Here is a 21561-nt window from a genome sequence, read left to right as displayed (position 1 = left end):
CCTAACCTGTAATTATTGTCCATTAAAACGAAAAACGAAATCTTGATCTAAGGCGTCCAGGAAGAAAAACATACCAGAACTAAAATGGCCAAAAAACACACTCCCCTTATTTCTGCAAAAGAAATTAAATCCCCGGGCTTTAAACATGCATGCGTTTTAAATAGGATAAAAGTGAATTCGGAGAATCCTTCTTGCAACTTTAACGGTGGTCAGTTGTGGGTCTTCCTAGAGACCGTCCTCCTCATCGCTCACCTTTTATTAAGCACAGCAAATTTTATCCTACTTAATAATCATTTCCACTGTTCTCCATACCTGGAGGTTTTTTTTAAGGTTTTTTTTTTTTTTTTTTTTTTTTTTTTTTTTTCTTTAGAGAGAGAGTGCTTAAGTGAGGGAGGTGAAGAGAGAAAGAGGGAGAGAGAATCCCTGGTAGGCTCCGTACTGTCAGCCCAGAGCCTAGGGCTTTAATTCAGGAGCCATGAGATCAAGACCTGAGCCGAAACCCAGAGTCAGATGCTTAACCAACTGAGCCACCCAGGCACCCCATACTTGGGAGGTTTTTTTTGCCTCATCCTCCAAATCCACATCTACAAGAAAGATCTTCCTTAACCATCACAGCCAGATTACCTCCCCAATCATAATCACCGCACGCCGTTTTATCATCAAGCGAAAGGTGTTAATTTACATGCTAGTTTACGAGTTCGTCAACCCCAGTAGGAGTAACGAGAGCAGGCACTTTCCTGGTTTTGATAGTTGCTTTGCAAAACATTTGCTGACTATTAGGCACCTGCTGTAAACAAATATATCTGTATTCCTTTACGTCTTAGAGATGGAATGAATGAAAGAATGCATTTGTGGCCGCGCGGGTGGATGGGTGGGTGAATAAACGTAAAACATAGCGTGTAACAGTCACTGGCATTCACAGAGCCCCTGCGCTGCTCTGGGCGCCAGGTACCAAACTGAGCCACCCCACGTGGCCGGCTCGGTGCCACGTGACCGGCTCTGCCAAACGCGCGGGAGTCCGCCACTGTCCCACGATGCACCGCGCTGTTACCGCTCGGGAGGGAACGACAGTCCTGATTTCCGGCCTCCAATCGGTCGCAGAGGTCAGTTGCCCTAACGACCAGCTAGCCCCTCCCAACCCCCCCTCCAACGTCTGAATTACGTCACTTCTCCCCACGCCCGTCTTGATAATTGACGCGCCTGCGCAGAATGAAAGCCAACGAGCACCGCCTCCTTCCGCGCAAGCGTCGCGGCCGGGGGCGGGGCCGGGTAGCGCTGCGGTGCGCAGGCGCAGCCGTCGGCGGGTCGGCGTTCGGCCGCCAGTGAGGTGAGTGGGGGGGGGGTGTTCGGTGCTGAGCCAGACGGGCTTAGGGTCCGCGGCTTGGAGCTCCCGGGGCTCAAAGGCCCGTAAAGAGAGCTGGGGCTGGGGCTGGGGTGGCCGCGGTCCGCTGGGTGCTGTGAGTGGGCGGCGCGAAGGGGAAACTGAGGCAGGGCGGCGTCGGGCAGGCCCTCGCCAGTCCTGGTCCGCCTCACCCGGACCCGAGGCCCGGCAAGTGCTGGTTCGAGGTGAAACTGCAAGTGAAAGTGCCCCGCAAGCAACGAAGGTGTCTTCTGCCCGGAAATACGGTCCCTTTGAATCAGGTATCCCGTTAGTGGGGCTCCGGTCGGTGTCCTGTCCCAGCGCCGCCACTCTCCACCTGGCTGACCTGGCCAGCCTCTTGGGTTCCCGGAGCCTCATTTTCCCCCTCTGTAAAACGGGTGTAGTCACGGTCCTTGTCTGATGTTTGTGGGTGGGGGCGGTGGCCCTTGGGAAGATTGAAGCCACAGGGACCGGCGCAAAGCGAGAGCTCAGTGGGGTCAGCAGGTGTTAGGGGCTTCTGTATATTGACCTAAAGGCGGGAAGAGTCAGCCCCACCACCTCTCGCTGGCTGTGTGAGCTTGAGGAAGTCGCTTGCCTCTCCGAGCAGCGCTTTCCTTCTAGCATAGGGGCCGTAGGAGAATGCGCTTCTTAGGGTCACTCTGAGGTTAAGTAAACAGAACGTTCTGTGACCAGGCTCCTGCTGCTTGTTAAGAGCATGCTGGAGAACCGCTAGGTTTCTTATTAGGTGTCAGAAAACGTGTGCGCAGCCCGCAGCCCTCAGGCTGCAGGATCTTCCCGTGCCCTTTAGTTTTCCATCTCTGATTATTCTGTCTGCTTTTCCTCTCCCCAGACCGGTGGTTCTGTCACCCTGGGGGACACAGGGCGGTGTCTGGGGGACATTTGTTGTCACGACTGGGTGTGATCTTGGCGCCGAGTGGGTGGGGCCAGGGTGATGCTCAACACCCTGCGGTGCCTAGGACGGTCCATGAACGGTCCACAGTGTCCTCAGTGCAGAAGTTAAGCCCTGCTCCAGACCAGTGAGTCTTCGCCAGCATGAGCTGTGTACATGGGGTTGGTGAGATGAACCCCAAGACATCCTGTGCACGTTTGGTGGGGAGAGGAAAGCGCACTTGGAGTGGAGGCTCTGGAGTCAGACTGCTGGGTTCAAAAGTCCGGGTTTGTGTCTTAGCTGGGTGACCTTGAGTGGCACCCCCATCTTTCTAGTGTCCGTGTTTTTTTTTTCTGTAAAATGCCGACGGGGTAGACAAGCCAAGGTCCCAGCAAACTGTGATTGGGGGGGCCAGACGCAGCTGCAGCTTGTTTTCCTGAACGAAGCCACGCCTCCATCACAGACCCCTTAACCGTGGCTGCTGATGCACAAGAGGAAAGTTGAGTGGTTGCCACAGAAACCCTGTGGCCCGGGAAGCTTACTTGGGCCCTTTTCAGAACACGATCACCTATCCCCTCCATAAGCCATTGTGTGAACTGCACTGAGCTCGGGCCTGGAAGGTGCTCAACACTCCAAGGATTTTGCCTGAGGCTTGTAATTTGGTCTTATTGGAAGGGTGAGCCAGCTCCAAAGATAGGGTTATAAGCTCCACCTCAGATGGAGAGCTGTGGTCTTAACTTGGACCCTACATTTTTATTTTATTTTTTTTGCCAAGAGCCAGCACTGGCCCCTGTGGGAAATACTCGGGAAGAGGGTTGAAGGAATAAAGGGAATTTTAGTAGGGAGGCAAGACCCAAGGTTTGTTGTCTCTTCTGCTCTTCCCAAAGAACTTGGTCAGGTGGCTCTGAATCTGACAGGGATCTAACATTTTCCCGAGACTGTATGGATCAAACACTGCTCAGCGCTGGGGTTCAAAGGGAAGGTGTCTGTCCAGTGGCTCATAGTCGGGGCAAGGGCAGGGGACAGATGACAGACCAAGGAGTTTCAAAGCCCACTAAGCCCGTGATAAGACTGCTACTTGGACTTTGCCAAAAAAGAGGGCGTCTAGCTCTGAGGCAGCAACCTTGCGGCTCGGTATTGAAGGGAGTTAGAGTTTCCAGACGGGTTGGAGCAGTTGTGTTTGAGTGGAGCCCCTGAGGGTTTGGCAGAGGGCCTCATGCGCACACGCGTGACATCTCGGGGGGCTTTTGACGGTTTTAAAGCGTACAGGGCATTCTGGTGGCATTTTAGAAGAACACAGGGCTGCGGCGAGGGTCGTGGGCTCAAGCCTTGAGACGGCCCTGCTCGGACACTGGAGGTGTGCTAGGTTGAGACACAGGAGTAGAGCACTGACTTTGCACACTGCTGTCTGTGAGCAGGGCTCTGGCTTCAGGATGGAGGCGGAAAGCCCTCGGCAGCGGCAGCGGGCGGTTCAGCTCCCGAGGTGGGGGGAGGCCTCACTTTTTATTTTTTTTAACGCTTGTTTATTTTTGAGAGACGGAGCATGAGCGGGGGAGGGGCAGAGAGAGAGGGAGACACAGACGAAGAGGCTCCAGGCTCTGAGCTGTCGGCACGGAGCCCGACGTGACCCTCGAACCCTTGAACCCTCTAACCGCGAGATCGTGACCTGAGCTGAAGTTGCGCACTTGACTGACTGAGCCACCCAGGCGCACCAAGGCCTTGCTCATTTTAGCGAGGCATGCCGTTTTTTCCCCTTCCTCCAATTCTAGGCTCGGAAATAAAAGGAACAGAGGCTGATTTTTTCGTTGTTTAATGATGAAATGAAAAGGTGGACTGAGAGCCGGAAGGATTGTGAGGACCACCAGCGGGGCTGGCCCCAGGACCCTGCCACACCCTGGGACTCTGTCCGTCCACCCTTACCAGGCTCACCCGAACTGGGCCCTCCGTGGTGCTTCCTGAGAGCTCATAAAGCACTCACTGTTCGGAGAGCGGGCTGCTTTTGAGAATTTTGTCCAGTGGCCAAAACCCTACAAGTCGTGATTGTTCCGGGTGCCTGGTGGGAGTCGAGGGAAAGTGTTTTGCTGGGCCTCACTTTGTGGCGAGCAGAAGGCTCGCTCGTCCCAAAACCCCTGCGTGGAAGTGAGATTTGCAAACTGTCTCGCAAAGAAGCGACAGTTCTGTGGACCACCTGTGTCAGAGGCCCTGTGGGTCCTTGTCGCACCTTGGGGAAGTAGTCCTCGAGAGCAGACCCATGCTCCCTCTGCTGCAGGCCTGAAACCCAAAATGTTGCGCAAGCAGGTTTTCAGAAAGTGGGCAGCAAAGTCATTTGGCCAGAAAAGTCTGACTTGTACTGACTTAGAGTCTTCCAGTGACTTTCACTGGGGGGTTTGGCCATGTCTGGGGACATCTGTGGTGGTTACCACTGTGGAAGGAGGTGCTCCTGGCATCGAGGGGGATGGGGACATCCCCACGGAGAGCGACCTGCTCCTAAGGTCAGCAGTGCTGAGCGGGAGAGACCCTGCATTGATTATTTGGGAAAATACTGAGTCTAGTCCCTGCCCACACTAGACACCAGAGTAAGTCCCCAGGGGTCAGAGGGTAGAAACCAGGGCCGCCCTGGTGCCTGTGGGTCACCCTCCCTCCCTCCGCTGTTTGTGCGTATTTCTATATGTGCAGCATCCCAGGACCTCAGTAGTCAGATGCTTACAGAACACAGAGACTCCTGGGGGTGTCCCTTGGGGGGTGATTCTGCCCCCCGCCTCGGGGTACCCTGGACAGAGACCAGGGATGCTGTTAAACTCTGCAGTGAACAGGACATCCCCCCGCCACACACACACACACACACACACACACATGCACACACACACAGCAAAGAATGATCTTACCCCGGATAGCAATAGTGGAGAAAACCCGAGTTAGGTCTTTTTTTTTTTTTTTCCACATTTATTTTTTGAGAGAGCACAAGTTGGGGAGGGGCAGAGAGTGGGGACAGGATCTGAAGCAGATTCTGTGCTGACAGCACACTCAGGAACCACAAGATCAGGACCTGAGCCAGTCGTATGCTCAACCGACTGAGCCACCCACATGCCCCGTAGGTCAGAAGTTCTTGGAACAGCTGTTAAGGACATCTCCGTTACCCCATCTCATAGGAGAGGAAAGTGAGGGTATCGGCTGGGACAAAGCGGTCCTTAGCTTAGGAGTGGGGAAAGTGACCTGAAACTGGCATGGGGCAGAAATGGCTGAGCCTGAGGCTGACTCCAGGCCCTTGTCCTCCCAGGCCCAGGGCAGGCTCCAGGGGGCGCTCTGACCTCTTGACGGCGAATCCCTTTGGAGGGGCCACCATTTGGGAGAAGATCAAGCGACAGACCAGGTGAAGCCCAGGAAGCAGGCAGTGAGAGCTTATCCTGGGGAGATCAGGCCAGAGTGCCTCAAATCCAGTGGGGACAAGGGATCCTCACGTGCAAACGCCCTGAGGTTCCAAGGGCCAGGGGCACAGAAAGGAGGGTGACTTGGTCTTTTAGTTTTTTGAACCCTTGCCTCCATGAGCCTTGATAGTCTCATACACAGCACCCCCGCCCCCAGCTTCACCACTTGGTCCGGGGGGGGGCAGACTTCTGCTAAAGACCGGATTTCCTTCCTCAGTCTACTCTTTTTGTGTGTGTGATAAACTTATTTTTGAGGGAGAGAGCTTGAACGGGGGAGGGGCGGAGAGAGAGAGGAGGACAGAAGCTCCAAAGCAGGGTCTGAGCTGACAGCAGCAGCCCCGACACGAACCGCGAGATCATGCCCTGAGCCAAAGTCAGATGCTCCACCGACTGAGCCGCCCAGGCGCCCCTATCTTTCAGCTATTGTAAATAATGCTGTCAAAACAAATACCTAAAATGAAAACATTTTGACGTTTTTGGCAGCTTGTGTCTGTTCTTTTTAGATCTGGCGGTCAGCAGACTGGTTTGCTCTCTGTGCCCTCTTAGCTGGGGAGCGTGACTCCCCTTTTGAGGCTTCCCCCGAGATGAGTGGGTGGTGGTGGTTGATCTCTGTGGGTCCCTCTGTGTCTCCTAAGGTCTTCAGGGCCGGGACTGGCTGGCTGTCCTATAGGCTCTGGCGGCCCATCCTGATCCCAGACCTTGCAGTTCTGGGGAGGCTCTTCAGCCAAAGGCACTTACTTGCTGGGTAAAGGGTCACTGTGTCCAGAAATGGGAGCGGGTGGGGAGGAGGGGGGCACTCATTACCAGCTTTAACTTTAATTCCCTCGCCAGTTTTATGCAACAAGTGTTTTAAGTTTTTTCCTTACTTAAAATTGAGATATGACCCGTATACCTTAAAACAGCGGATTTCGGTAGATTCACACTGCTGTGGAACCATCAGCTTTTTCTAAGTCCAGAACGTTCCACCTCAAAAAGAAACTGTGTCCCCATCAGCCATCCCTCCCCAGCCCCCACGAACCCCCTTCCTGTCTATGGATGCGCCTGTTCTGGACGTTTCACACACGTGGAGTCACATCCTTGTGGCCTCTCGTGTCTGGTTCCCCCGCCTTTACGAACGAAGCAGCTGTTGATGGACGTAGGTTCCCGTGAACCAGAGACAGGTCTCTGAGGCCAGCCAGCGCCAGGGGTCTTGACAGAGCTTGCCCTGACCAGCCGTCTGCATATTCACATCATCTGAGTCTGATGCCAGCCAGTTTGTAGAGCCTGGGGCCTAATGACTGACTCTTCCTGGTTCTGCGGGGCACAGAGGCATTTTGGGGAAACCAAGGTGCTTCGTGCTGCGGGTTCTGGCTGCACGGGTGGACTTGAGCCGTCTCGGGCCGGCTGCTCCTTGTGGACCCCCAGCCCCCACCTGGTGCCCTTCTCAGTGGGAGCGACCGTGGAGGTCATGGTCCAGAGGGAAGGAGATGGTGTTACGTACAGTGCTTGGCCCATCATAGGCCTCCAGGTGGCGGACCCCTCCCACCAGATCGTTCCACACCAGGGCTCTCCCCTGGGTACTGCTTATGCTGGAGCCAGAGAGCTCTCCCATCACGGGGACATCCTCGGTGCCAGGGAGCTAAACAGCATCCCAGGTCCTCACCACTCAACACTGGGAGCACCCCGTTGTGATGGCCACCGATTTCCCCAAACCTGGTCCACAGTCCCTGGGGCAGGGTCACTCCTGGCCTGGGAATCCAGCACATCGTGGAGGGACCAAGAAAAGGCTCTCTGGCTGCCAGGAAAGGGACCGGGGCCTCTGGGCCCTCCCCCGACCCCAGCCCATCCCCCCACTGCTCCCTGCCCCCCACAACACTTGTCCGACCCCCTCCTATCCCTCGGGGGTGTCAGGACTTGGAGAACTGTCAGTTTGTTTTCTCAGCCTGAATGGAAAGGCAGGTGGGACTGTGGTCCGCCTTGTGCTTAGCGCAAAACCCGGGGTTCATAGACCTGCAGGAGTAGTGCTGGCAGTCTGGCCCTCCACACCCCCAGGAGCCCCCGTGTGCCACTCAGTCTGTGAAAGGGTGCTGATGGTTAGGGCCACGTCACTTTCTTTACAGTAAGGAGGCAGGGTTGCCTGGGGGGCTTGGTTGTTCCAGCGTCCTGCTCTTGATTTTGGCTCAGGTCTTCATCTCATGGAATCGAGCTCCGAGTTGGGCTCTGTGCTCACAGCATGGAACCTGCTTGGGATCCTCTCTTTCTCTGTCTGTCTCTGTCTCTCTCAAAAAATAAGCAAACCTGAAAAAAAACTTAGAACAAGGAGGCAGGAGGCTGGAGCAGTCCTCTGCCCCTGAAAGCCCCAGCATCTCATCCGTGAAATGGGGGTCGTAACCATTTGCCCTCACTTGTCATTCAGATTAAATTGTTTCGTGTGCCTGAAGCGGCTTCCGCAGGGCCAGGCCTGGCGAGCCAGGGCCCAGCAGTCCAGGGGCGTAGAGCACCAGGCACCCCAGGCACAGGGGGGAGGGGCACTGCCCGCATGCCCTCTGCTTCGGTCCACAGATCCCGAGAACCCCTGGGCGTTGTCTCTTCCTGTCACAAGATGGATAACAAGAAGCGCCTGGCCTACGCCATTATCCGGTTCCTGCATGACCAGCTGCGGCATGGGGGGCTCTCGTCCGACGCCCAGGAGAGCTTGGAAGGTACGCTGCCCTCCCTCCTTCCCGCCGTGCAGACCCTAGTCTCCCGCAGGTATTCTCGCCACTAACCATCTTTCATCGAGGTGCGGTTCCAGAACGTTCTCCACCACTACCGCATGTGTGTGACTCCAGTGATCAGAGAAAGGCTGTCTTGAAAGAGGGGGTAGGGCACCCACGGTGCCTGGAAGCCACGTGGGGCTGAGGGTGGGGAGGCCATCTGACCCCCAAAGTCACAAAGTCGGGATTGTGTTCAGAAGAAAACACCTCTGTTCTCCCTCACAGTTGCGATCCAGTGCCTGGAGACTGCTTTTGGGGTGACCGTGGAGGACAGCGACCTTGCTCTCCCTCAGACTCTTCCGGAAATATTTGAAGCAGCCGCCGCGGGCAGGGTGAGCCCCTGGGCTTCCCAGAACAACAGTAACAAGTGCCGGTGCCAGGCCTGTGGGCAGGGCAGATGGGGGCGCGACCCGGCCACCTGGCCCAAGGCGTCTCCCTCGGAGCTCAGCTGCCCTCTCAGGCGGCCTGAGCAGGAGGGCGGCCAGAGGTGCGGGGCTGGGAGGAGGAAGACGGCAGGGCCGCCCGTTAGACAGCTCATCCCTGCCTTGGACCCAGGAGGCGCCCCAGGACCTGAGGAGCCCTGAGCGAACTCCGCCTTCAGAGGAGGACTCGGCGGAGGCAGAGCGCCTCAAAACCGAAGGTGAGAGACAAGGCGGGCCGGTCCCCAGGGTGTGGCAGCCGGGGGGCTTGCTGTCACGCAGCACCACGGCACATGGGCTTGGGGGCCGGGGGCCGCAGAACGCGCGGATGTGAGGATGTGCACAGGGTGGAGCCCCCGACGCGGCTGGTGGGGGTGTAAGCGGGCCGTCGCCGTGGAAGGCGTTCTGACAGTATGCGGTCACCCGATGGCGTGGTGTGTGGCCCGGCCTCTCCCCTCCCGGGCAGAGCCGTGGGCCCAGGAGAAATGCAGGCGCGTATCCACAGCAGCAAAAAGGGAGAACAGCCCATATGTCCACAGACCAGTAAAAGGGATAAACAAAACGTGACACATCCATAGTCAGGAACATCACTCAGCCGCCAGCAGGAGCGAGGCGCCCACACCCGCCGCCCGGCAGATGGACCCTGAACACACGACGCTCAGGGAGGGAACCAGACACGAGAGGCCACACGGGGTGTGAGTCCACGTGTGTGAAACGTCCAGAACAGGCTCATCCGTGGACAGGAGGGGGTGGTTTGTGGGTGCTGGGGGAGGAGAGCGGGCTATGGCTGATGGGGACGGAGCTTTCTTTAGGGGAGAGGGAATGTTCTGGAAGTGACTACAGTGATGGACAACTGAATATTTTAAAAACCATCGAGCTGCACACTTTGAAAATGTGAGTTTTATGTTATGTGAGTTACATCTCGTTAAACTTGGCTGTTTCTGAGGGGAGAAGCAGAAGTGAGGGCGTCGGAGACTTGTCTCCAGATGTCACAAGCAGTGACGGTTGTCCTCACTGGGTGCTGGCTTGGGCCACGAGCCCCGAGATGCCGGACGCAGCCGCCCCCTTCTCCCCTGCCACCGCCCTGAGCGACTGAGCGCTGCGTCCCGCCCGAGGCTCTCCTCACGCCTTCCCACAGACGCCCGGGAGAGCGGAGCCCGCGTGTCAGAGCCCTCGGGTCTCGTGTGAACAGCGGGGGTCACCAGTTTTCCTTTGTTTTTAGGAAACGAGCAGATGAAAGTAGAAAACTTTGAAGCTGCCGTGCACTTCTACGGGAAAGCCATCGAGCTGAACCCCGCCAACGCCGTCTATTTCTGTAACAGGTACCAGGCGGGGCTCACGCGGGGCGGGGACTCACGTGGGGCCTGGGCAGGCAGGTCGCGTGTCCCCAGGAGACCAGGAGAGGTGTCCAAACAGTCCCCTAGGGGTTGTGACGCCGCAGCCCCTGAGAAGCAGTCAGTGGCAGGTGGCCAGGAATGTGTCAGTAAGCGTTGACAGCGGCCTTAAAATTAGGGAGCACCATCCTCCACGCGGGTGTTGCGACGAGAAATAAGCTAACGCTTGGGTGGCGTTTCGTTCCTGTGTTCACATCAGCATCGTCGCCAACTGTGAAGAGTTGCATCTGGCTTGTACTTTAGTTAAGTTGTTTAATGTTTAGTGATTTTGAGAGAGAGAGAGAGAGACAAAACGTATGCGGGGGGGGGGGGGGGGGGGGGAGCAGAGAGAGAATCCCGAGCAGGTTCCGTGCTGTCAGCGCAGCCAACCGTGAGATCGTGACCTGAGGCGAAACCAGGAGTAGGACGCTTCACCGACTGAGCCCCCAGGCGCCCCTGGCTCGTGCTTCTGAAGGGAACGGGAACGCCGTATCACCCCAGCCTCCCAGTAGGGACTTTCTTGCTCACGAGTGGTTCTTGGTGACGAGGGGGACTGGATGGGACGTGGGACAGAATCGCACGTTCGTGTGAAAGGCACAGGAACCAGCGGAGAACAGAGACCGGCGGGGGCGCCAGACGTCATCCACGTGGTCTCCAGGGCGAAACTGCTTTCGCTTTAATGTCTTTCTCTTTTTGGGGCGATCACACAAACGGGTGGACAGAAAAGGTAGGCGCGTCGTACAGAGTCCTGTACCCCGCTTCTGCCAGCGCAGCCGCCCCGTGCTTTCTAGCTGATGTCTTTCTGTACTTCAGAAACTGGGGGAAGCGTGAAGGGGAATATTAAAAAACGCCCAGTGAGAAAAACTATCAAATGCGGCAAGTCGAGAGCGTGGACAGGGGTCTCGTGGCGGATCAGTTATTTTCTAGTAGGTTCTCCGTGACGCAGAACAGGCGCCGGCCCTCCAACAGTGGCGCCGCCCCGTGCGGGGCAGGGTTGGGCCGATCCGTTCTGCCTCCTTCAGCCTCGGTTTCCCCGGCAGGCTGCCGCAGCCCCGGCACCGCTGCTCCGCAGGCGGAAGCCTCGGCAGCCCCGCGTCCGCCCCGCCTGACAGACGGGGAAGCTGAGGCCCCTCTGTGGCAGCGAGCCAGGCACACGACCCCTGACCTGCGCTTTGTCTCCCCAGAGCGGCGGCCTACAGCAAACTGGGGAACTACGCAGGGGCCGTGCAGGACTGTGAGCGAGCCATCTGCATAGACCCGTCCTACAGCAAAGCCTACGGCCGGATGGGGTGAGTGCGCCCGTACGGTGTGTGGTGTCTGTCTTCCCAGACCCCTCCCCTGCATCCCGCGCTTCCTCCTCTTCCCATCACCCCTGCAGTTCGCTTCAGTCCTGACTCTGCCCAGACCAAGTGCCACACCCCACAGGGTCAGGATTCGGCCCCACTCACGTCTGGGCCTTCCAGAATTCTGATCCGCCCGCTGTCTGGGCTCCTGCCACTCTCGCTCTCGTGCCTCCGTGGTTTGCGAGAGCAGGTCGCGGGACTCAGGAGCGCGCCCGTGCTTCCTGCTTGATCGAGGGACACGGGTGAACAGCCAGACGAAGAGGTCCACAGGGCAGGGTGCAGGGGATCCCCCTGGAGTGGGGTGGCCTCCCTCGCAGCATGTGGTTACCTTCACCAGCGGGGACCTTCTCCAGATCTCGTTGTTGAAGAGTTTTATAGCCTCTCCAGCCTTCTCCCTCCTAGAAGTTTGGGGGCCATGAGATTCCCCCCAACTCAGATCTGAAATTTGGTCTTCCTGGCCACCAGCCCCACCCTGAGTCACGTCATTGGCATAAACTCAGACGGGGTTCAAGGGGCTCGTTACAAAGAACAGGAGACGCCTATGACTTAGGAAGTTTAGGGTTTTAAGAGCTCTGTGCCAGGAACAGAGGCCACATCTGGCCGCCCCGCCCTCTGGTCCCCTGCTTCGGGCCTTCAAGCTCCTTGTGAGGGTCCCTCTGGGGCACCAGCCTTTATGCCTTGGAATTTTCATATGCCTGTACTCTCGGCCCCCGTGGCCCTCGCGTGCCGTTCCCACCGGACGCTGGCCACAGCGACACTGGAGCGGTTTGGGGTGTCGGGCAGCCTCCCAGGCCCTCCCCCACGTCGCGGTGCCTCTCCCCCAGCCTCGCGCTCTCCAGCTTGAACAAGCACACCGAGGCAGTGGCCTATTACAAGAAGGCCTTGGAGCTGGACCCTGACAACGAGACCTACAAGTCGAACCTCAAGATAGCGGAGCTGAAGTTGAGGGAGACGCCAAGTCCCGTGAGTGGCCCCGGGGAAGAGAGGGCCCTGGCGGGCAGGCCAGGTAGACACTCAGGGCTGGCGGCTTAATCCAGTCCGGCAGGAGACGAAGACACAGAATTGCCTGTCACAAAGGAAAGAGTTTATCCCCACAGGCCCTGGAAACGGGAGGCAGGGCCACACACAGGAGCTCCAGGGTCGGCCAGGAGGCCAGTGCCCCTGTGGTGGTTTCCGGGGGAGGAGCAGGGAGGCAGGGGATGCAGGCTTAGGATCAGCTAGGCGAGCAATTCCAGCAGAGTCCGGGGTATGGGGGCCAGCCCTGGTGGCCGAATGCCGGGCCCTGGGGAATGGCTGACTGGCTCGTGCACTAAAGGTGGCCCGCGTGTGACTGTTCACTCTCTCTGGGAATTGCTCACCCTGAGAGGCCATCCTCCAGGGTTCACGGGGGCCCAAGACATCGGAACGCTAGAACACGAAGGACGGCGCTCTTGTAAACTGTTCATAACTGGTTTGTGCCTTTCACGAAGTGCTCTCTGGCCTCGAGGCCTGGCTACTTGGTCGGTGGGATGTCTGAGCCGTATGCCTCTTAGAATTTGGACAGGCCCCGCGTGGGGTGTTGTGTCTCAGTTCTTGGTTCCCGGGGGCGGGGCCGGCCACCGTGGTCCTGTGACCGCTCACCAGGGCTTTTCTCCCCACAGACAGGAGGTGTCGGCAGCTTTGACATTGCTGGCCTGCTGAACAACCCAAGTTTCATGAGCATGGTAATCCGCACTCCCCCCTCTCTCCTGGGTTCCGGTTCCTCTGGGGGCCATGACCTGGGCGCTGGGGGCTGAGCAGCATCCCCGGCTCCACCCCTTGATGCCAGGAGCCCCCCAGCGTCACAGGCACAGACGTCCCCAGACACCACCCTTGTCGCTAGGGCAGCATCGCCCCCAGTGAGACCCCCTCCGTATGGAGCACAAAGGACAGACTGGGTCCTGCCTCTCACGGTCGCATGACCCAGGAAAACAGCATCCCTCTCTCCAGCTCGGTTTCCACCTCACACTGCGGAGACCCTGGTAGCCACACAGCTGCACCTGCTCCTCGGAGGAGGAGACACCGAGGAGCCCGGGATGCCACCAAGGTGGAGGTCCCACCTTTCCATGCCAGAGACTTGAGTCCCGAAGCACCTGTTCTGTGCAGCGCTGTCCTTTGAAGGCAGGCACCCGCCTGTGTCCTTGGGGCTGGTCCCACACATGCAAGTTCTTTCACAGTGGCCACAGGGCCCAGGGTTTCCAAGTGTCCAGAAGAGGGAAATCCTGCGCCTTCCGGCCGTCAGAAGCATCCCCACTACAGCAGGAGGCGGCCAGCCAGGCATGGCGATGGGCCGGGCATCACTTTGTATTTTTGTTGGCACACGGCCACACCCGTGCAGGGATGGCAGCATGGCTGTCTGGTTGGGGCAGGGATGGGCCCATAAGGCCAAGAACCTTGACTCTGGCCCTTCACAGAATTTAGCCAGCCCTCCTGAGCCACGTCAGGAAGACCCCGCTTTAGCTGCCCACTCAGCCGAGTCCTGAAGTCGGTCCTAGGGAGAGAACCTTCAGGAGGAGTTAAGTTTAAATGCAGGCATGCAGGGTAGTGATAGTAACCGAGGAAACAAAAGAGGCCAACTGTGCTGACAGATCCGTTGGCCGGAAAAACGGATCTGGATACATCTACACAGCAAAGAGTAAGCAGCCAGTAGGAGATGACGAGGTGCCTGGGAGTCTCTTTAAAGACAAGTCTTACGCGGGATGGAAGCACGTCAGGAAGGCCAAGCGCCCTTGGGAAGCGTGTGCGTAGGAGCCCCTGGGCACCTGCTGTGTCTGATCATGTGTTCCTTTCTGCAGGCGTCAAACCTGATGAACAACCCCCAAGTTCAGCAGCTGTAAGTGACAACCGTGTGCCTTTGACCTTCTTGTGGTTACATTTTCCATTGTGACAAGACACTCGTGACTTAAAACCTGCCTGTTGTAACTGTTTCAAGGTTTACAACACAGGCATTAAGCATTTTCAACGTGTTGTACAGCCATCACCGCTGATTAATTTCAGGACATTCCATTATCCCAAAAAGAGTCCTGTCCCCATTATAGGCATTTTAACCCCCCCCCCCCCCGCAGTCCCTGGCCCCCACAAACCCCCTTCCCATCCGTGGACGAGCCTGTTACGGATGTTTCACACACGTGGACTCACACCCCGTGTGGCCTCTCGTGTCTGGTTCCCTCCCTGAGCGTCATGTGTGAGCGCCTGTGTTCAGTTCTTCTGGGCCAATGCCCAGGAGTAGACTTGCTGTGTCGTGTGGTGATTCTGTGTCACTTAAGAATTGCCGGACTGTGGTTAAATCTTAAAGCAAAATTTCTGAAGGCAGCACTGCTAACATTGGGGCAGTCACTCGGGGAGGGGGGTGTGTGTGTGTACCAGGTGCCGTGGGGGCTAAACAGCACGCCTGGTCAGCCCCCACCCCTCACTGCCAGGAGCCCCCCAGTCGTGAGGACCACTGTCTTTAAGCCAGAAACAAGTGTTCCCGAGTGAGCCGGTGGCGTTCACAGCAGCTGCTCTCAGAGGACGGGCTGTCAGAGGACGGGCGGGCTGGGCAGCTCTGGGCCCCGAGGGGCCGCCAGGTGGCGGCAGAGAGCAGCTGGAGGAGGAGGAGCAGGACCCAGCCGGAACGGGCAGGCCAGGCTGTCTGTGCACATCGTGGGCTCTCTCCTTGCAGCATGTCCGGGATGATTTCGGGCGGCCACAACCCCCTGGGGACTCCTGGCACCAGCCCCTCACAGAATGACCTGGCCAGTCTCATCCAGGCGTGAGTAGACGTGCCTGGTGGGACTCTGGGGTGGTGGGGGCCCGCCCTCGAGAATAAAAGCACAAATGCTGTGTCCCTGGGTGCTCGATAAGACCCCGCTACTGGGACCCAGTGAGTAGCCGCACTGCCTGTGGGGGCACGCACCTAGGAAGTGGCCGGGAGGGTGCCCCGGGGCCACCAGCTGAGCCCGGGCACGCCCCTCCTGCAGCGGCCAGCAGTTCGCTCAGCAGATGCAGCAGCAGAATCCAGAGTTGATAGAACAGCTCCGAAGTCAGATCCGAAGTCGGACCCCCAGTGCCAGCAACGATGACCAGCAGGAGTGATGGCCCATGTGAGTCCACTGTGGCCATGAGGGGTGAGAGCCTTTGTTTGACAACCCGGGTGCACGAGGTTGGGGGTGGTGTCTGGGGCCATCGGGCCCCTTTCCGAGGTGTTTCTGCCCGAATCCTGTCTCTCCCTTCCCAGTTCCCTTCTGTGGGTGGGTTTTATACAGAGAGGGGCTGAAAGCCCACCACTCCCGGGCAGGGCTGCTGCTGCCCGAGGGCCTGCAGAGAGTGGGTGGCCACCACGATGGCCAGGGAGGTCTCCAGGGGTGGGATGACAGGCCACCCTGGCCCCTTGCTTCCGTGCTCCCCTGAGCTTGTGTGCATGTGTGTCTGTGGTGAGTGGATGTTAACGAGGGACAGCTGGAAAACAAATGGGTTGTCCCGGAGGGCTCCTGGCCACCTTGGCTGGCTCCGGGGCCACCCTAGGGGCCCTTGGCCTCAACCTGTGTCCACTAGCCTTGCCTCCTGGAATAGTGGGCTTCCGCCCAGAGGCATGGGCATTTCTATCATCCCATTTCTCCTTTAACCGTGATTTTTCTATTAAAAATTTTGAAGGACGGGGGCACCTGGCTGGCTCAGTCGCAGAGTGTGCAACTCTTAATCTCAGGGTCGGGAGCTCCAGCCCCGTGCTGGGTGTAGAAGTTATTAAAAAAATAAACAAAAAAACAGTTTTAAGGATTTTAAAAGACAAAAATATTAAGAAGCAGGAATAACAACTTTGATCTCTCCGCCCACGACACCTAACGTTAGTTATTTGGGCACTTTTTTTCCAGTTTTTTTGGGTTGTTTTTTTTTTTAGCGCTCTTAAAAAATAGAACGAAACATAGTTAAGATCAATTTTGCATTTGTTGTATGTCGTAAGCTCATCTGCACAACACCTCTGCCAATGTTTCCCTGTCTGTGGCCTCAGAACCTACAGTGCAGTTCTGTGTCTGTGCTGACGTGGTGCTGCCTCCCCGCACCCCATTGAACATGGCCGTGGGGCCACGGAACCACAGAGATTTAGGCTGAAGCGTCACAGGGCTGGTGCCGCCTGGGCCGTAGCCGTCCCCATCCCCACGCCCGAAGTCTGGCCTCCACCGTGCCCACCACACCCTGACTGGGCCCTCGTGTCCTCTCCCCACAGCCCTCCCAGCATCGCCAGCTCCTTCCCACCGACTGGAAGCCTTCTCGCATTTTGCCGTCTTCTCCCCTTGGACTGCCCAAGAGAGAAAAAGAAAAAGAAATTGGACCTGCATGTTAAGATGGATTTTTATTATTTTTATTTTGCCCTTCATCCTTCCTTCCCTGTTTGTAGTCTCCCATGGCCCCCAGACCCCTCTCGAAACAGAGCCAGCAAGCTGTGAATGCAGACCAGCTCCCAGAAAACCCAGTCACTAAAGTATTTTTTAGACTGTTCCAGGGCGGGGGTCGTTCTCGAGCCCCTGTCCAGGAAGCAGCCAGTTTTATGTCAAGCCACGTCAGGGACACCCGTGGCTCTCAGAGCCCCGTTTTGCAGCCCCCGCGGTCTGTCTTCAGAGGCCTCCGCAGCCCGGTGAGAAGACACTTCTGAGTCGACCTTGGCCTCCCCAGCCGCGCCCTGCTCGGATGAGCTCACTGCCAGCCGCGGTCTGGGCGCCAGTGTCTGCCCTGCCCCTCGGACTGCGGGTTTTCGCGTGAGGAGCTCTTCAGATGCATTTTCCTCGATGACAATTTCCGTTGCCTCGCGCCCCAGCAGGAGCAGGGGTGGGACCGTCCTGGGGCGCACAGGACCAGGTACCGGGACTTCCAGTCGAGCATTTTGATGGACACGCATCTCATCTCCTCTGACCCTTCATCCCAGTACTCGTGGCCGACAGACCCCAGGGGGCAGATCATGACCTTCCGGCCCGTCCCCAGCTGGGTGTCCCAGCCCCACTGCCCTTCTGCCCACAGGTGACCCTGCTGGCCGACATGTCTAGGTTCTTGGCAGGTTCTGTCCTGTTCAGGGCTGGGGGCTGGCGGGGGGCCCTGGTGCCACCAGAGCTGCTTCCAGGGTGGGCAACCTGCCCAGGATACAAGGCCACCTCAGACATCCCCATGGCCTCTGCTGGGGGCGGTGGGTGGGGGTTGGGGGGCAGGTCCACTGGCCCCGCTGTACCAGCAGCGACGTGGACAACTGGATCGTTCGAGGTTCCCTGGTGTCGTCGGCTGTCTGCGAGCAGACCCAGTACCGTGTGTGTCGTAGGTAACTAGTAGGAAGACGGGCCACTGCCAGCCACCGCGGTCCGTCCCGCGTCTGGCAAGATGGGTCCTAACTCTTGAGTGCTAGCCATGGTGACAAGCATAACGTGTGGGGAATAAATAGACATCGTGACCTCTGCTCAGCTCTGCATTGACCTCTGGCGCCACCCTTACCCTCTTGCCCCCAGTTTCTAGAAGCCCCCAGCCTGGAGTGCCTACCTCTGGCACATGCTGGGTGTGAATCTTGTCAATGCCTGGTGTGACGAGGCCGGAAGCAGTTTCTGTGTCCGAGATCACAGACGATTCCAGAAACAGTGAATCTCTGGGCTGGTTCTGTATTTTCTCTCCCTTGTTTTCATCTCCCATAACCCTCCCCTGAGGGGCCAGCCTGGACTCCTGGCCTCTCAAGAACAGGGAGACTATTCCATGTTCCTTCTCTAGTGTGTTCTGAGAGTCCACCCATTCTCCCTTGGGTAACCCCCGGGGCCTCCCTTTATATCTGCTGCAGGCAAGGGAAGTTGTCCCTCCAGCGGCTCGTCCTGGCCCCCCCCCCCAGTGCTCTGTGTCAGCAGGGACTTCCTGGGGACCCCACTCTACAGGCGACCTGCTCCATCCATGGGTGGAGAGACCCAGTTTCCAGGTTTGCGGCTGCCCTGGGGAGCACCCCTCTCGTGAGCACGAGGTTAGCACGCATCTCCGAGGGCACGTGAGGCTCCTCTGGGCTCGCCCGGGCGGCCCTGCCCTGGGGATACCGGTCTGCGTCAGGATGGCTGTGGCCGTGGCACCCACACTCCTGGTATGGAGCAGGTGGGAGCCGGGGATGCTGCTTCGCCAGCCCCCATCGGTCTGGCCTTCACGTGGGCAGCCCAAGTGGTGCTGATGCATCTGTTTGGAGAACCCTGCTCTGAGAAGCACTGGCTGGCACGTGAATACCGGCCATATGTTCTGGAAACATCTACATATGTCTTTGGTCTTCCCACATAATCTCATTTCTTCTGTCTTGCGTGTCCGTCCCTGAGCGGCCCCACACCCAGCCTAAATGTTCAGGAAGGCTCCAGAAACTTTGTGTTGGAACCGCTGGCAGAGTGGGGTGAGGGGGAGAAAAGGAGCAGCTGTCAACATCTCCTCCCAGAAGCTGGCAGCTTCTCCGTGCGCCTTGACAAGAAGTGTGTCACGTTGATTCCTGCCCGATCCCACACGAAGTAGAAATAGGATCTTTCTGAACATTGCTGTCAGAGGTGCATTGAGGGGGAGAAAAAAACGGCAATTAAGCACAGAGTTAGCATAAGTCGTGACTTGGAGAAAGCTCCCGGGAGTGGATGGAGCTTTGGGATGCGGGGCAGCAGCAGATGGAAACGGGGGTCTGTTCCCGTCCCTGCACCCCCAGGCTCCTGGGCACCGGGCTGCAAGCCCACCCAGCTTCCGTCCCGGGACGCTGAGGGGTCCCCTGCGGTCAGTGCTTCCCCTAGGGGACCGGGCCGTGTCTGGGGATGTGGCAGGGGTGGGGCCAGGGATGTCAACCAGCCCCCCGCCGTGCCCGGCACACCCCCAGAGGACAACCGTCGGCATTGCCGGCACCTGGTGGGCCCTACGTAAACTTGCCCTGAACGGTTGGCCCCCACGAAACCAGTCTGTTTGCTGGCTCTAGAGGGCTCCTGTAAGTCTGCAGTACAAACTGTGCGCGCCAACCTGGGTGACTTGAAAACCCCAAACTGAGCTGGCTTTCCCAGCACCCCTCCACCTCCTCTCCCTTTTGAAAAGCAATGATTTCAAAGGGACTCTCGTGGGTGAGACGCTCGGGCCACCAGGTGGCGCACCGGCACCGCGGCCTCCCGCGTGCCTCCATCCCAGGGCTGGCGCGCGGCCTCTGGACAGAAAGAACGAGGCTACGTCCATTTCTGAAACCACCTGGGCTGGAGGCTAGAAACTGCCATGGCCCTAGGGGTCAGAGCTGTGCTTTCAGATCTGGTTCCCTTTCAGGATTGTAAATCCTCGTAGCCACGGACTTCCTGCTGGGCGCTGTGCCATGACAAGGCTGCTGTCCTGGGGTGCCTGGTACCATATAGGGTGGGAGATAGATCCCTTCTGTGCCCAGGTCGGAGAATGGAAGCACAGATTCTGCTCAGCTCGTGGCTGTCGGAAGCTCTTTGTGAGGTCAGGTAGATGTGGGGGTCCACTCCTCTCTCCCTCCTTACCAGGCTGCTCTTTTCCTCACAGCGTAACACATGCACATAAGTGCACACATCATGAGCAAACAGCCCGATGAATTTTCGTGCAGGGAGCATGCCCTTGTCATCGGCACCAGGGCCAAGAACAGAACCCAGCCATCTCCCCTCATATCCCCCAAGGGTAACGCTGCCTTAGTGTTGATTGCCATGGGTTAGTGTGGCCTGTTTTTGAATGTGTGTAAAATGGAACTTTTTTTAAAGGCAAAATTATAAAGATCATAGAAGAAAATTTAGAATTTATGACTTGAGGTGGGCAGATTTTCTTAGAGCATAACGTTATGATAGTTAATTTTTTAATGTTTATTTTTGAGGCGTTGGGTGGGGAAGGAGCAGAGAGGGAGACACAAAATCCGAAGCAGTTTCCAGGCTCTGAGCTGTCAGCACAGAGCCTGACATGGGACTCAAACTCATGAATGGTGAGATCATGACCTGAGCAGAAGTGAAACACTTAATTGAGCCACGCAGGTGCCCCCATAATTTTATGTATCCACTTGGGCAGGCAATGATACAACAGCCCAGCTTCCCAGTCCCTCAAATACAGCAAGTTCTTATCTATGTTTATACCACCTGTCCTCTGCTGCCCTACATTCCACACACACATACACACACACACCCACAGTGGACTTGGTTAATTCGCACACAAAACTCTTTCTCTTCAGGGCTTTTTTTTTTTTTTTTTTTTTTTTTTTTTTTTAAGAGAGAGAGAGAGCGCAAGTGGGGGAGGGGCAGAGAGAGAGGGAGACACAGAATCTGAAGCAGGTTCCGGGCTCTGAGCTGTCAGCACAGAACCCAACGCGGGGCTTGAACCTGTGAACTGTGAGATCACGACCTGAGCTGAAGTCAGATGGTTAACCGACTGAACCACCCAGGCCCCCCTCTTCAGGGCATTTAGTACAGTCGGTAGTTTTTTCCTTTACGTATGTGCATTACCTAGTTACCTTCTGCCTAACAAACTACCCCCCCAACTTAGTGGCTTTGAAACAGCAACATTTGTTATCCCATAGTTTTTGTGGATTAGGAATCCAGGTGCAGCTTAGATGGGGCCTCAGCTTCAGGGTCTCTCAAAGTCTATAATCAAGGTGCCCACTGAGCAGCAGTCGTCGGAAGGCATGATTGAGACAGGACCCCCTTCCATGATCATTCATGATGTTGGCAGGATCCAGTAATTTAACAGGCTCTTGCACTGAAGGTCTGCTGACTGTTGGCTGGCGGTCATCCTCAGCCCCTTGCAGTGCGGGCCTCTCCAGCATCTCAGCTTGCTTTGTCAAGGCATACAAGCTGAAAAGGCAATGGAGTTGTGCTAGGAGGACAGAAGTCGGTGTTTTGTAACCCAGTCAGGGAAATGACATCCCATTCCTCTGCCATATTCTGTTTGTTCGAATCAAGTCCCCAGGGGCAGCCCAGAGTCAAGGAGGGAATCGCACAAAGGCATGGGTACTAGGATGTCGAGATCATGTGGAACCATCTTAGAAATCTGTCCATCGTGGTGTGC

At 57.2% G+C, this 21561-nt stretch overlaps 1 protein-coding gene across 4 annotated transcripts; it reads left to right on the top strand.

Moving 5' to 3' along the window:
• Positions 1-1230: 1230 nt before the first annotated feature.
• Positions 1231-17980, top strand: SGTA (small glutamine rich tetratricopeptide repeat co-chaperone alpha). Of its 4 annotated transcripts, none has more exons than XM_047847205.1 (12): positions 1231-1327; positions 8216-8355; positions 8635-8741; positions 8965-9049; positions 10051-10150; positions 11386-11490; positions 12369-12507; positions 13185-13247; positions 14358-14395; positions 15224-15313; positions 15522-15668; positions 16766-17980. In XM_047847205.1, the coding sequence occupies exons 2-11, from the start codon at positions 8256-8258 to the stop codon at positions 15634-15636; spliced, it is 942 nt and encodes a 313-aa protein (XP_047703161.1). In that variant the 5' UTR covers positions 1231-1327; positions 8216-8255; the 3' UTR covers positions 15637-15668; positions 16766-17980. The 4 variants fall into 4 exon arrangements, with proteins under 4 accessions (XP_047703161.1, XP_047703180.1, XP_047703150.1 ...); XM_047847224.1 differs by lacking the exon at positions 1231-1327 and adding an exon at positions 1384-1641 and having other exon boundaries at positions 15522-15644; XM_047847194.1 differs by lacking the exon at positions 1231-1327 and adding an exon at positions 1386-1641.
• Positions 17981-21561: the final 3581 nt, after the last annotated feature.

Source organism: Prionailurus viverrinus, chromosome A2 (assembly GCF_022837055.1).
Source record: "Prionailurus viverrinus isolate Anna chromosome A2, UM_Priviv_1.0, whole genome shotgun sequence".
Taxonomy (NCBI): Eukaryota; Metazoa; Chordata; class Mammalia; order Carnivora; family Felidae; genus Prionailurus; species Prionailurus viverrinus.
Note: the sequence above shows the minus strand (reverse complement) of the source record. Positions and strands in the feature narration are given on the sequence as shown.